Below are 14,629 nucleotides of genomic sequence, written 5' to 3'. Positions count from 1 at the left end.
CCAGATCTGCCCGTGCGTTTTACTGCAGACAGAAAAGGGGTCTTGGACTTCTCCAGTCTCCAGCACCAGGAGCTCTAGCAGGTTTTGAATGGATAAATTACACATATAATTATACATATAATGAATACATTTCCATTGTGGAAAGCTGAGAGCAATCAGGAAAGGCTGGAGAAAAGCCTTTCAGATCCGATCTGACCACTTAGCTCAGGGGTGGGCAAACTTTTTAACTCGAGGGCCACAATGGGTTCTTAAACTGGACCGGAGGGCCGGAACAAAAGCATGGATGGAGTGTTTGTGTGAACTAATATAAATTCAAAGTAAACATCATTACATAAAAGGGTACGGTCTTTTTTTTTTATTTCAATAGTTTTATTCATTTCAAACATTTTAACAAGAAGAATGTAAACACTAATTATTATAATTTGAAACTTCAAAAAATGGAGGAATCATAGCACAATAACATACCTTATATTGAAGATGGCAAAGGCAAAATAAAATTGCCTAACAAAGGAAAGGTACAAAAGCCTTTCAAATTAAACTTAAATATAATAAAATAATTTAAAACTAAAACAAATAGAAAAGAACAAAATGTGTAAACAGTAAATTAAACATTTTCTTTAGTACAACTTCCAAATTATGCCCAGGACGTAGATGTAGATGGCAATGTAGACTGGGTTGAAAGGTTTTTGGTCTTTAAAACATCAACTTCAGTGGGAACAGTGTTGTTGGTCTCCTTTTTAGCTAATGCTCTGATACTGTGCTCGCCAGGGGCGTGTCTCCCTACATCACCACATAACCTGTCTACGCATTCCCAGGGTGATGTCGGGGGACGCGTCCGCGGGCATTACAAGGAGCCTCTGGAAGATTGAGAGGTTGTTCCTTCTACTGAATGGGGGATATAAATCTGCCCACTCAGAAGAAGGAGCTGCGGCCGTGTTTCCCGAAGGAGCGGAGGGGAGAGCAAGAGAACCCTCCGCTCTTTTGGCTCCACGGGCTGGATAGAACAGCCGGATCCGGCCCGCGGGCCGTAGTTTGCCCAAGGCTGACTTAGCTGCACTGACTAACCAGGGTGGGGGTGGGGTTTGTGGGACAGGAGGAGGGCAGGCCCAGTACAGTCCCAGATCAAAGCCGCTTTTGAGAAATGGAATCAGGGTTGGCGGTAGATCATCTTGGTCCTTTTAGACCTCATTGAGGACTTAGACCTTTGTCCTAGGAACAATGAGATATCAAAAAAAGATTTTAACATTAGCAATGCAGTTTGTAAATATGGAAGACAAGATGTACTCACTCATGACAGAACCCCAAGGGAAGTTCATTGAAAGAGGTGCCATAGTGTTTTCATGGAAACATGGGTCTCCTGAATCCATGGTAAAGTGTGAGAATAATGGTGGGTTATGATCATCTCTTTCTATTTGTCAACGTAGAAGTGTGCTCTTGAAATATGGGTGTGCTCAAGCTGAGAGAATGTCAGCTGAGCCACCAGATTTGTATTTCAGGATTAGTGCTGCCTTTGACCTCTTCTGCGTGCCCCAACAAGAGCGAGGGCACAGATTTCCTTCCATCTGTGGGTTGTATCACTCTGGGGCTGGCTTTCATCGGATCAGCAATTGCATCACATCACAAACCCTTCTAAGTCTGCCCTTGTTCTCCCATCATGCAGATCATGGCTGATTACTCCTGTGTAAAGTTGCTGTCAATCATTTTCTGTGGCTGGTCCCCAAACAGAAGCAGCCTTTGGAAACCTAAGAACAGGCTTTGGGAGAGGCAGCATAGCACATGGACTCTAGAACCGGTCCACCTGGTCTCAAAGCCTGGTTCAATTATTAGCTGTGTGACCTTGGTCAAGTTGCCTAACCTCTCTGTGCCTGGTTTTCCTCATTTTCAAAAGGAGCATCATGGCAATATTCATGTCATAGGGTTGTCATGAAGCATATATGGCTTAAAATTTGCCAAGCACTTAGAATAGGGCCTGACCCATACAAGCACTATACTAGAATTTGGTAAATATGCCAATCTTTTAACCTCTTGGTGCCTTGCTGTCTTCATTAGTAAAGCAACTTTTAGAAACCTCCATCTTCCAGGTGTGCTTTGAGAAATGAGTTAGCTGGGTACTCAGATGAGTTCAGGGGTGACTACTATCTTCATAGTCAATAGTTAACTATCGTTGGGGGCCACCAAGTGCTGCTAAATAAAGAGACAGAATCTGTATCACTCTAGTACAGGGGTGGGCAAACTTTTTGACTCGAGGGCCACAATGGGTTCTTAAACTGGACCGGAGGGCCGGAACAAAAGCATGGATGGAGTGTTTGTGTGAACTAATATAAATTCAAAGTAAAGGAGCGGAGGGGAGAGCAAGAGAACCCTCCACTCTTTCAGCTCCGTGGGCCGGATAGAACAGCCGAACAGGCCGGATCCGGCCCGCGGGCCGTAGTTTGCCCACGGCTGCTAGTACTTAGACAAAGGTTGTTAATTGAACAACCAGGCCAAACCAAAGTGGACTGTCCAATGGCAAATATGGATGGTAGGGGTAAGGGGGGCGGGTGCTCAGTGGCCTTTGCACTCATCACTACAGTTTGCAGCTTCTTTCTTTGTTAAGTTCTCCACTCACAAAAATCTACAAGGCCATAAGAGGTGGGGACTCAGGCAGTGACGACCACTTGGAGGAGGTCATCCAACTGTACTGGCTGGGGAAGAGGAAGGAGGTGAGCAGGGACCCACAGCAGAAAACCCTGCCCAAGGAGGAGTAGCCTGGCCCTCTTATCCATGGCACGAGCCATGCCACAAATATTGCCTTGTCTGAAACCCCCAGGAAAATGCCAGGCAAGTGGAAGCCATTGACCTCGAAGGCTGTGGACCTTGGCCTGGGTGGCCTTGAGCCTGACGATCCTCCAAGCCACTAAAAGAAGCCAAAGCCCTTACAATCACTGGAAACAGCAGCCAAGAGCAAGTTTGTGGACCGGTCCTTGTGTCGGGCAGACATGTCTGCGGAGCTGATGTGCACTGAAGGGATCCTGGACATTTCCAAAACGATCCTGCGACCCCTGGGGAGGGTGGTGACAGACCTCTGTCTGCCAGCCCGCTACCTTATCCCCAAATGTGCCTTTCTGCTCAGAAGGTTACAGCAGCTCCATGGACAGTGACGACAGCCGAGAGCAGGAGATCCAGATGTTTTGGGCACTAAAGCACAGTCCAGGAGTTTGCTGGCCAGAAGGGACACCTGCCCACAGTCTGCACCCAGCCCACTGCCCTTGCCTGGCCCCAACGGGCAGGCTGGTGGCCCCAAGGCCCCTGTGTCTAAAACAGTAGACCTGTCGCTTAGCTGCAAAGGGAAATGCAGAGGAGATGGCAATACCCTGTGGCCGTCCATACCCAAGAAAACAAGAGATGGCAAAGAAGGGTGCCCCAGATGCTGACCTTGGCCAGAGAAAAGCACAGCCAGGCCAAGGAAAAGCCAGCAAGGCACCTGGAAGGGAGGGCAGGCCAGGGGGTAGCCTCTCCCCTGCAGGACTGTCGGGTGGGGTGATGAACATGTGGCCCTGGATGCGAGGGGCAGTGTGTCGCCGGGCCATGGGAAGTCTGTGGAGGCGAGCAGTGTGGACGAGAAGGAGAGCTTTGAGGACAGGAGTAGCTCACTGGACAGCAACGAGGACCTGGACACCACCATTAAGGACTTGTTATGATCCAGGTGGAAGCTCAAGAAGCCTTGTGGGTGTAGGGACCCCAGAGCTGTGTGCAGGAAGGTCCACCGAGACACGGGCCCTGGGTCAGCAGGTGGCCTCCAGAGAGGCTGGAAGGACAGAAGCCCGCCCTTGTTGAAAAGCCGCCTGTCAAAGTCCAAAAGGGCCAGCAGGGAGGACCTGCTGAGGAAACCTTCCAGCAGCTTCTACAGCCCCACAGAGAGAACAAAGCTGTGTAGGGCTGGGCCTGGCCCTTGAGTACGTCCCTGGCCTTCCCATCAGGTCAAAGAGCCTGGGAAGGGCATCTGTTCTCCAGCGAGGTGGAGGCCCACAACCTTCACCAGTCAGCCGCCAGCCCCAGCTCTCAGTCTGACAGCAGTTCCGTAGACAGTGACAACAGCATCGAGCTCGATACCTGGAAGGTTTTGTCCAAAACGGACAGGGAGTCCATGAGCGGTTTAGAAATGCAAGGACGGGGTTCCCACCATGCTCAGGCTGGGGAGTGTGCCCAGGCCAGAGCCACTGTGCTGGAAGGTGGTGGCCCCAGCCCTGGGCACACAGGGCCAGAAGGGCAGGGGGACCCCTCAGCTAGCTACGGATTGGTGCGAGGGGTGGCCCCGCACAGAGCCGGCCTCCCTCCCCACTGCTCTGTCCAGAGGCCAGCTGGTGCCACCCAGGAGCACCAGCGGGACTGTGTCTGCCAGAGGGTCACCTGCAGGTATGAGCAAACTTTATCCTCACTAAGACCAGAGCCCACGGGGCGGGGGGGGGGGGGGTGGGCACAGTGGGGCCTTGCCCATGACCTCTGGGAGCCACAGCCCGGAAGGGGACAGGGAGGGTGACCCCAGGCCCACTTCTCTCTCCCATGGGGTGACTTCACCCACCAGAGTTGGCTACAGAACATGTGGGCGCTGAGCTTGGAAGGCAGGGACATGGCGTGGAAAGGGGAACTGGAGAGTGAGAGGGGGAAGGGGCCCGGCCTCACCACAGGCCCCAAGAAAGGCCTGCCCTTTGCAGGCTTCTCCCCGCTGCTCTGCACTGTGGGCATAACGCCTCCTGGGGGCCACACCAGCCGGCCTCTGCAGGGCTCGCCTTCTAGGGCTGCAGAGGGGCCCATGTTTGGAAGCTCACACTTGCTCATGAAGAAGAAGGGTGGGCACTGGCCCAAGAGTAAGGCACTGGCAGTGCTCGGCTCACACGACAGCAGGAACTCAGGTTCAGGCGAGGACATTTTAGACCTGAGGTATAGATGGAGGGTGGATAGAGACAGGAGAACAGGAGGCCTGAGGCAGTGACCCCAGTGAGCTGAGTGACACCTCCATGGAGGACAGTAGTGGCCCATGGTCAGGGGCAAAGTCCTCAAGCTGTGAGTACAGGTCCTGGTGCCAGCGTATCCGTGGATGGCGCATGTATGTGCTTGTACCTGTGCATGTATTGGTGACACTGTGGGTAGCAGAGGAACGGGAGCCCTGTAACCGCCCTGTACATACGTACATTAACGGGAAACGATGCCCTTATTTAACATGTGTCCTAATAAATATGATATTTATACCTTTTATTTATTTAACAGTATGACCAGGCACCACCCTTAGATTTCCTTTTTTTTTTTTTATGTTTTTATTCATTTTTAGAGAGAGAAGAAGGGAGAGGAAGATAGAAACATCAATGAGATCCTAAGAGAATCATTGATCGGCTGCCTCCTGCACACCCCCTACTAGGGACCGAGCCTGCAACCTGGGCATGCGCCCTTGACCAGGAATCAAATTGGGGACCTCTTGATGCATGGGTCGATGCTCAACCACACCACACCGGCCAGGGATGATTTTTGTACCCTTTTTTTTTGTTTTTAATATATTTTATTGATTTGTTACAGACAGGAAGGAAGAGGGATAGAGAGTTAGAAACATCGATGGGAGAGAAACATCGATCAGCTGCCTCTTGCACACCTCCTACTGGGGATGTGCCCACAACCAAGGCACATGCCCTTGACCAGAATCGAACCCGGGACCCTTCAGTCTGCAGGCCGACGCTCTATCCACTGAGCCAAACCGGCCAGGGATGATTTTTGTACCCTTTTTGTACATTTTTTAAGTGCTGTGAAAACTATTTTTGGAAAATACAGCTGTTTGATTTTGTAGGGCGTCCCTGACTGCAGTTTCTGTGGTTTCCATATCACTCACATCACAGCCAGGTTTTAGTGATTCTGAGACTGGTACTTTGGGGTGATTGCATGGAAATGCCTGGCTATGCCTGAGGGGGTAGCAGTGACACCCCCCAGCATCCCCCCCGCCAAGTCCCTGAGGTCTCTATCCAGAGGTTTCTGGACATCACTTGTTATAAGGGACCCCTGGTAGAGAGGCTGAGCATGACCCCTGAACACATTGCAGCCATAGCCTTTGACCTGAGAACCTTTAAAGTACAAATAACAGCAAACACACTGGCCGATCCCCAGGCCCGTGCAAGTGGAAGTTCCAGGAGGGAGCTCTCGCAGGTCACCCCAGTTCCCCGGGGCCTGTATTGCTTCATGTCCAATCCTGTTCAATGACTACATGGTTTTAAAAGCTCAATAAAACTCTTTGTACACGGGGTGGAAGGGGGGATAATCCTCCAGGCCTACTCAATGGTCTGCAGAACTGGCTGAACTGTCATAAATCCTGCCAATCTTATGAAACTTGCCAACCTCTAGGAAACTAAAATTGGAATTGCGCAAATACAGGGTAGAGGTAATTGTGGACTTTACCAAATAGCTAAAATGAAATTCTTCCAGAAAGCATTTTTAAACTACCATCATTTTTCATTATAAAAGAAACATGTTCCAGCCCTAGCAGGTTTGGCTCAGTGGATAGAGCGTCGGCCTGCAGACTGAAGGGTCCCAGGTTTGATTCCAGTCAAGGACACAGGCCTGGGTTGTGGGCTCAATCCCCAGTAGGGGGTGTGTAGGAAGCAGCCAACCATGATTCTCTCTCATCATTGATATTTCTCTCTCTCTCCCTCTCCCTTCCTCTCTGAAATCAATAAAAATCTACTTAAAAAAATAAACATGTTCTATGTAGAAATTCTGGAAACTAAAGATAAGTCAAAATTTTTAAATGGAAATATTCTACAAGTATACAGCCCACATAAACCCTTGTTAATAAGCCAGTATATCACCTCCCAGTGATATATTTTGGCTACACATATACACATTTAAAAAACATACAAATGAGATCAGAAGGTACCTAATATTTTGTAACCCTTTCCCATGGGTGATTAAATAGCTTTAACAACCTGATTTTAACTCCCAATAATCCATGGTAGCTATGATTTCATTCAACCAATCCTTTATTGTTGCACAATTACATGGTTTTTTTATTTTTACAATCATAAACCAGGCTTGCTGAGCATATGTGTAGCTATGGCCTCATTCAAATTATTACCATTATTGGAGTCCCACGGGCTGCACCCACCACCAGCCCCACCCATCCAGGTGGAGAAGGCCAAGGTCATGGCCTAAACGGAGGAGCAGAGCCTAGACAAGTGCTTTAATTAGGGGGGGAAACAAGGAGCTAAGCAACCGGACAGCAAGCGCCTGGGTGGGGTGGGGGGGCCTGGGGCTGCCACCATGAGGAAGGATGAAGATAAGTGGAAAGAATTTGAGCAAAAAAGAGATTGACTAGCCCGGCTGGTGTGGCTCAGTGGTTGAGTGTTGACCTATGAACCAGGAGGTCACAGTTTGATTTCTGGTCAGGGCACATGTCTGGGTTGTGGGGCATGCAGGAGGCAGCTCATCAATGATTCTCTCTTATCATTGATGCTTCTCTCTCTCTCTCCCTCTCCCTTCCTCTCTGAAATCAATAAAAATAGATGTTAAACCCTGGTCGGTTTGGCTTGGTGGATAGAGCGTCGGCCTGCGGACTGAGGGGTCCCAGGTTCGATTCCGGTCAAGGGCATGTACCTTGGTTGCGGGCACATCCCCAGTGGGGAGTGTGCAGGAGACAGCTGACCAATGTTTCTCTCTCATTGATGTTTCTAATTCTCTATCCCTCTCCCTTCCTCTCTGTAAAAAATCAATAAAATATATTTAAAAATAAAATAAAATAAATAGATTTTTAAAAAGAGGTTGACTACAGCAGCCTCACAGTCCAAGCAATGCAGCAGCCTCACAGTCCAAGCAATGCAGATAAGTGAAAAGGAAGAAGATGGCAGTGAAAAAAGAGAAGATCCAGTTGATAATTGGGAAGAAGGTGAAGGAGGTGGTGGTGGTGGTATAGAAAAATCTTCAGGTCCCTGGAATAAAACAGCTCCAATACAAGCACCCCCTGCTCTAGCAATCGTTACAGAAACGCCAGAACTGGCAATGACTAATGGTGTGTATAGGCCTCCTGGAGCCGGGTTAACCACAAGGAAAACATCACAAGGGCCACCAGAAAACATACAGCGACACACCGTTCCCATCCCCGCAGTCCATTGCCAAGAAGGTAGAAAGCCAAAAGGATAAAGAAATGGAGAAGAGCTTTGAAGTTGTTAGTAAGACACAAAACTAGAGGCAGAGATGAGGTTTCAAAAAACCAGGCCCTTAAACTTCAGCTAGACAACCAGCACACTGTGCTTAAAAATGGAAAACCAACTACACAGCACAATTAAGGAATGGTCTTTGCTAACCCTTCTAAGGAAACTAGACCACACTAATCACCACGAACAGACATTATCATCTGATTTCTGCTGGACTGACAGCAACCAATGCAGACCCCTCTATATAAGTGACCGGCCCTATTGCACTATGGAAGTTTCAAGTGTCACAACTGCTCTTTATGTATATTGAATTTAGGGAGATTGAAAAAAAAAAAAAAAAAACCACAAAAATGGCAGCCAGTGGTCATTTCAAAATCTTTTTTATGTTCAGGTACTGAGCCTTTGTAAGATTGAGTACCTCAAATTTGCTGCACTCATGTGGGTCACAACTTCTGGATTAGAAGGTTATAGCTGTTAAGTGGCGATGCAAAACTTGCATCCAGCTCTGCTGGATACCTATCAGAAATCCTGCAGAGAATTAGCTGTCTGAGTTTTGATCTACTATAAAAGATGATTTTTGTTGTTGTTAATCCTCATCTGAGGATATTTTTTCCATTGATTTTTTTTTAGAGAGAGTGGAAGGAAAGGGAAGAGACAGAGAGAAACATCCATGTGAGAGAAACACATTGATTGATTGCCTCCTTGCATGAGCCTTGATTGGGGTCAGGGATTGAGCCTGAAACTGAGACCCTTGAGTCCATGGGCCAACAGTCTAATCACTGAGCCAAACTGGTGAGGACTTTAAATTATATATATATATATATATATATATATATATATATATATATATATATATATTTCAGAAAGGGAGAGAAAGATAGAAACTTCAATGATGAGAATCATTGATTGGCTGCCTGCTTGCTGCACGCCCTGTATTGGGGAAGAAGCTTGCAACTAGGGCATGTCCCCTGACTGTGACCTGCTGGTTCATAGGTCGACACTCAACCACTGAGCCACACCAGCTGGGCAAAAAGATGAAGATTTAAGTGACCTTAATTAACCTGTCTTGTCCCCACCCTCCAGGAACGCTCTCTGTAGTGGGCTGTGGCTATTAGACTACCTGGAAGGTGCCGCTTTCAAAAGAACAGATGTGTTCAGACACTCTGTGTAGGGCTGTGATTTCTAATTTAAACTTTGATTTGTATTCTGAGGTAACCACAAATTCAATGAAACTTGGGTCCACCAAGTGGGAAGGGGGCATGGGAGGGAATAATCCTGTTTCTTTTAGTAATTTTTTTATTTGAGCTGTGCTTTCTCTATGTTCCACATTAATGCCTTTTTTCTTTCTTCCTTCCTTCTTTCCTTCCTTCCTTCCTTCCTTCCTTCCTTCCTTCCTTCCTTCCTTCCTCTTTCTTTCTTTCTTTCTTTCTTCCTTCCTTCCTTCCTTCCTTCCTTCCTTCCTTCCTTCCTTCCTTCCTTTCTTTCTTTCTTTCTTTCTTTCTTTCTTTCTTTCTTTCTTTCTTCTTTTTTGCTTTGACTTGGAAGAAGTTCTTTGATAGAGCATATTGCTTGGTTAAGTAAGTGACCTGAAATATGCATTAGAATTGTGAAATTGCCAATCCCTAGAGGGGAACCAAATAGCCTTTGATGTAAGGGGCAGTGGGTGCAGGGGGGTCTACTTCAGGTGCTGCTATAGCCTCCTGGAATCAGGTCTAATCGTAAAGTTAACTGCAGTGAAAAGAGGATGGTTTCTGCTCAGGCCAAGGGATGCACTGACCCATTCTTATAAATTCAAAGCAACATGAGCAGAATCTCAACTTAAAACCCACTTAGGTTTCATGGATCTTGCATAGAACTCAGTTAGATGGATGAAAATGCTTAACATCTCAGAACTCACAATGATAGATAATTCCAGATATACTTATGCTGAAAATTTTAAGTTATTAGACATTCTATAAATGTAGCAATTGTCCCATGGTAGCTCTGTTATCAACCCTCTGGTGTGTCTTTTTTTAAAAATATATTTCATTGATTTTTTACAGAGAGGAAGGGAGAGGGATAGAGAGTTAGAAACATTGATGAGAGAGAAACTTCGATCAGCTGCCTCCTGCACACCCCCTACTGGGGATGTGCCCGCAACCAAGGTACATGCCCTTGACCGGAATCAAACCTGGGACCCTTGAGTCCGCAGGCCGACGCTCTATCCACTGAGCCAAACCAGTCAGGGCTGGTGTGTCTTTAAAATTAGGGGTGAACGACAGGTGATGTAACACTTCTGTTTTTTATAATTACAGCTTAAACTATCCAGTCATTTTTTAATCCTGTAACTTTAGGAAGATACCCAGGGTTACTGAAAAGTTTCTGTCCATCTAATAAGATAGTCTGGCAATTTCCTAGTTTTGTATCTTTGGTTCAATAGAAATATGTCAAAGTGGTGTGTGACTGCTTGATGCAGAGTCTGGGTTTCTCTGTAATAAATCCCTTTGCCTAATGGCAGGAGTTGCAGACTTATTACAGGCAAGAGTGAAGCAAGTGGGTGAGTAAAACTATACTGATATGGGAGCATATTTCTATGGAAGTTGAGTCTTGATAAGTGTTAACGCAGGAATCAGACTCCTGGTGGGTTACAGGATCTCCTGACAGACCTGCCAACCATTTATTTTTCTTTAAACTGTTGTGAAAATCAGTACGCATATGGCCAGAGGCTGCTATAGGTGCCAGTGGCCAGAGTGGCAATAACAAACTACTAGTACACCTGGGCTCCCACCCTCACTCCACTCGGACAGAAAAGATCTGAGTCCCCTGGAAGGAAGAAGGTATAGTGAGACCCTGCCAGGACCACACTAACCACTCTTTCCATCCTGCCCACCCCAGACTGCACCCAACAGCACTTACACTAAGGCAAGGACACAGGACATTCCTCCCGCCTCTAGATTCCATGCCTCTCTCCCCATCTGGTGGGCTGGAGGCCTGGTGTCCGTCCACTCCCAACCTGCCAGTTTCCTGTTGGGTTTGCCTGGACAAGGAATTTGAGCAGGAAGGCACTGCTGTCTGCCACGGGCCTCGAGTGCAACACCCTGCATCCCCGTGAGCACCGAGGAGGGCAGTACCTGCGCTATCTGGTGCGCACAGACCATTGGCCGAGCTAGGCCATCTGAGAGGCACCAACTCCCTCTGGGCAGATATGGCCAAGGTGAAACCAAGGGGCTAGGCCAGAGCTGCCTATACAAAGGGACTGTCACAGTGGAGGGCCCCACTGCTGGCAGAAACTGGTCCCTGTCCAATACTGACTCCTCCACTGGCACATCCTCAGAGCATTCCAGGAGCTGCTGGTACTCAATGTGGGATCCAGGTCCAGCTCTGCCCTAGTCCCCGATATTCCAGGAGCCCTGCCAAGGCTGCAGGGTGTTCAGATCCCCCGAAGGGAACACACAGCAAGAGCAGAAGTTCCTGCCAGCTGTCCCCCAAGCGGGGTCACTGTCAGAGAAGTATGGGAAGTGAAGAGTCCAGCCAAACCAGCCAGGAGAGGGCAGGGCCCTGGCTTCCTAAAGGCAGTGACCCCAGGCTTGGAGGCTCTGCCCCTCCTGACCCACTTCCACCCTGCTCCATCTGCTGCAGGGCCCACAGGCCACCTGTGTGGACACAGGGAAGGATTCCAGGACTAAAGAAGGGAGAAAAGATCAGGGACATTTCTCCCCAGCTCCTTGCCTGTGGGAGTCACTGTGGCCTCCACCTACAGTCCTGCCTCTTTCAAGGTCGCCCTCTCTATACTATCCTTCCCAGATGCCAGGGATCATCCCTCTCTCTTCCAGGAGTGTGACTAACATTGAGGTTTATATACTCTGCTCCCACCTTCGTAACTTATGACCTTATGAGACCCTCAGACTGCCTCAACCGGAGTGTTCTTGTTTCCTGCTGGGACCCGGACTATTACAAACACTCTGGACTTCCCAGTGCAGTAACCAGCCCCACTGCTCAACAAGCAGTCCTGGCTCCAGGATTGGAGGTATGGCCAGGCCAATGTGTCCCCATAGCCCCCACCCCACCCCAGGTCCAGCCAAGTGCGAGGCCACTCTGTGCAGGCCTTCAGTAGGCTCCAGCCCACTGGCCAGCCTTCTGGGATTCCGAGTCCCAGTGGCTCAATCTAGAGCCTGTTCCCCCAGGGCACCCTTCCTTTATTTTGTATTTTATTTTTAATATATTTTTATTGATTTCAGAGAGGAAGGGAAAGGGAGAGATAGAAACATCAATGATGAGAGAGAATCACTGATCAGCTGCCTCATGTACGCTCTCTACTGGGGATCAAGCCCACAACCCTGGCATGTGCCCTTGACCAGAATTGAACCCGGGACCCTTCAGTCCGCAGGCCAATGCTCTATCCACTGAGCCAAACCGGCTAGGGCAGGGCACTCTTCCTTTATGACTTCACCCACTGGTCACCTGGGAGACAATACTGAACATTCCACCCCAGAGCCTGGGCCTTCAGGGGGCAAGGACAGCAGGCCCAGCCAGCCCAGAGGACTCTCCGTCCTGTGTAAATGAGGACACCACTGGCCCATGTCTAACAAGTGTGTAGAGGACAGCCTTAGAGGTGCTGGGTGTTCTTAGCACCATGGATGATGCTACTATTCTCAAGCAACGAGGCTACATTATGGGGATAAATTTGGGAGAGGGCTCTTTTGCAAAAGTCAAATCTGCATACTCTGAGCGCCTGAAGTTCAATGTGGCAGTCAAGATCATTGACCGCAAGAAAGCCCCCGCAGATTTCTTGGAGAAATTCCTTCCCCGGGAAATTGAGATTTTGATCATGTTAAATCACCGCTCCATTGTCAAGACCTACGAGATCTTTGAGACATCAGAGGGAAAGGTCTATATTATCATGGAGCTCGGGGTCCAGGGCGATCTCCTCGACTTCATCAAAAACCAAGGAGCCCTGCATGAAGATGATGCTCGCAAGAAGTTTCACCAACTGTCCTCAGCCATCAAGTACTGCCATGATCTGGACATTGTCCACCGAGACCTCAAGTGCGAGAACCTCCTCCTCGACAAGGACTTCAACATCAAACTGTCTGACTTCGGCTTCTCTAAGCGCTGTCTGAGGGATGACAGCGGCCGACTGACCCTGAGCAAGACCTTCTGTGGGTCAGCAGCGTACGCAGCTCCTGAGGTTCTGCAGGGCATCCCCTACCAGCCCAAGGTCTATGACATCTGGAGCCTGGGCGTGATCCTCTACATCATGGTCTGTGGCTCCATGCCCTACGATGACTCCAACATCAAGAAGATGCTGCGCATCCAGAAGGAGCACCGTGTCAACTTTCCTCGTTCGAAACACCTGACAAAGGAGTGCAAGGACCTCATCTACCGCATCTTGCAACCAGATGTCACCCTACGGCTGCACATTGATGAGATCCTCAGCCACTGCTGGATGCAGCCCAAGCCCCGGGCCCTGTCCCCCGCAACTGTCAGCAAGGAGCGGGCGAGCGTCCAGAGCACCAAGCCCTTGCAGACCGCTGAGCCCAGCTCTGACAAGAAGTCTGTCAACCACCTGGAGCCCAGGGAGGAGGCACTGCCTCAGGTGATGTCAGAGTCAAGACCCCAGGAGGAGATGGTGGAAGGACCAGTCTCCGCGCAGTTTGATATCAAGGGCATCGCCCGCACAACTGGCCAGCTGAGCAATGAAGCAATGGAAGGTTGCTCCTCGAAGTGCCCACATACAAAGACCCAGTGAGCCTCTCACAGGGTCTGGGGGCTGGCAGGAAATGAGGCGGACTTCACAGCTGGGAATAAAAACCGAATTTAAAATTTTACTTAAGTTTAACCATATGTGGCAAGTGGTTACCATGGGACAGTGTAGATCCACAGTGCCCAGCACACCGAGACCTGGAAGGGAGCAAGGGACTATCTGCAACTTCTATTACCTTGCTCCAGATGCAGCAGGGCAAGGCCTCAAACTGTTCTCGCCAAGTACTGTAGGAATGCATAGGATCACCCCAAACCCAAGCACGCTGGAGGCTTGTAGCTGCCAACTTTTTCTGACCAATAATGTTGGTGTTATTTGAGGTGGCAGGCAAGATGCCTGCCTTTTGATGTGTTTGGGTGAGTTGCTGCACAAGCCAAGAGACACTGGATGATTAAGCGAGAAACAAGGGATTGTTGGTTAAACTGAACACTTCATTTGGAATCCAAAAATCTTAACAAATCTCTTGTACCTTGAGCCACATATTTTCCCTGAAAAGCATGTTTTCCAGCAAAATTTTGTTATGGTTTTAAGGAATGAACTGAGATGGGAATGTGGAACTTAGAGTATGATATGTAATGGGTGGATAGGCTGTCCATTATACCATTTCTTTCTTTCAATTCTAAGACATGGTTTGGCAATACAAGAACTCTGTAACATACATGAACAAAGTCAATAAAAGGTGCACATATGGAAAAAATTATTACCATGTGTTTTTTTTTAT

General features: G+C 48.6%; 1 protein-coding gene and 2 pseudogenes across 3 annotated transcripts; all 3 read left to right on the top strand.

Moving 5' to 3' along the window:
• The first annotated feature begins 1,348 nt into the window (after nt 1-1,348).
• Nucleotides 1,349-6,424, top strand: LOC308239494 (protein phosphatase 1 regulatory subunit 26-like; annotated as a pseudogene). Its single transcript has 3 exons — nt 1,349-1,368; nt 2,597-4,395; nt 6,364-6,424. The product of its transcript is annotated as a protein phosphatase 1 regulatory subunit 26-like (transcript).
• A 1,406-nt stretch (nt 6,425-7,830) lies between these two features.
• LOC308239493 (protein CDV3 homolog) lies at nt 7,831-8,200 on the top strand (annotated as a pseudogene). The gene has a single exon. The product of its transcript is annotated as a protein CDV3 homolog (transcript).
• A 4,580-nt stretch (nt 8,201-12,780) lies between these two features.
• LOC308239491 (testis-specific serine/threonine-protein kinase 1-like) lies at nt 12,781-13,896 on the top strand (the record flags this gene model as incomplete). Its single annotated transcript, XM_080652290.1, has 1 exon — nt 12,781-13,896. The coding sequence occupies one exon, from the start codon at nt 12,781-12,783 to the stop codon at nt 13,894-13,896; it is 1,116 nt and encodes a 371-aa protein (XP_080508416.1).
• Nucleotides 13,897-14,629: the final 733 nt, after the last annotated feature.

The sequence above is a fragment of the Plecotus auritus genome (genome assembly GCF_963455305.1).
Source record: "Plecotus auritus genome assembly, chromosome: X".
Lineage (NCBI taxonomy): Eukaryota > Metazoa > Chordata > Mammalia > Chiroptera > Vespertilionidae > Plecotus > Plecotus auritus.
The sequence above is the reverse complement of the archived record's forward strand: the minus strand, read 5'-3'. Positions and strand labels throughout refer to the sequence as shown.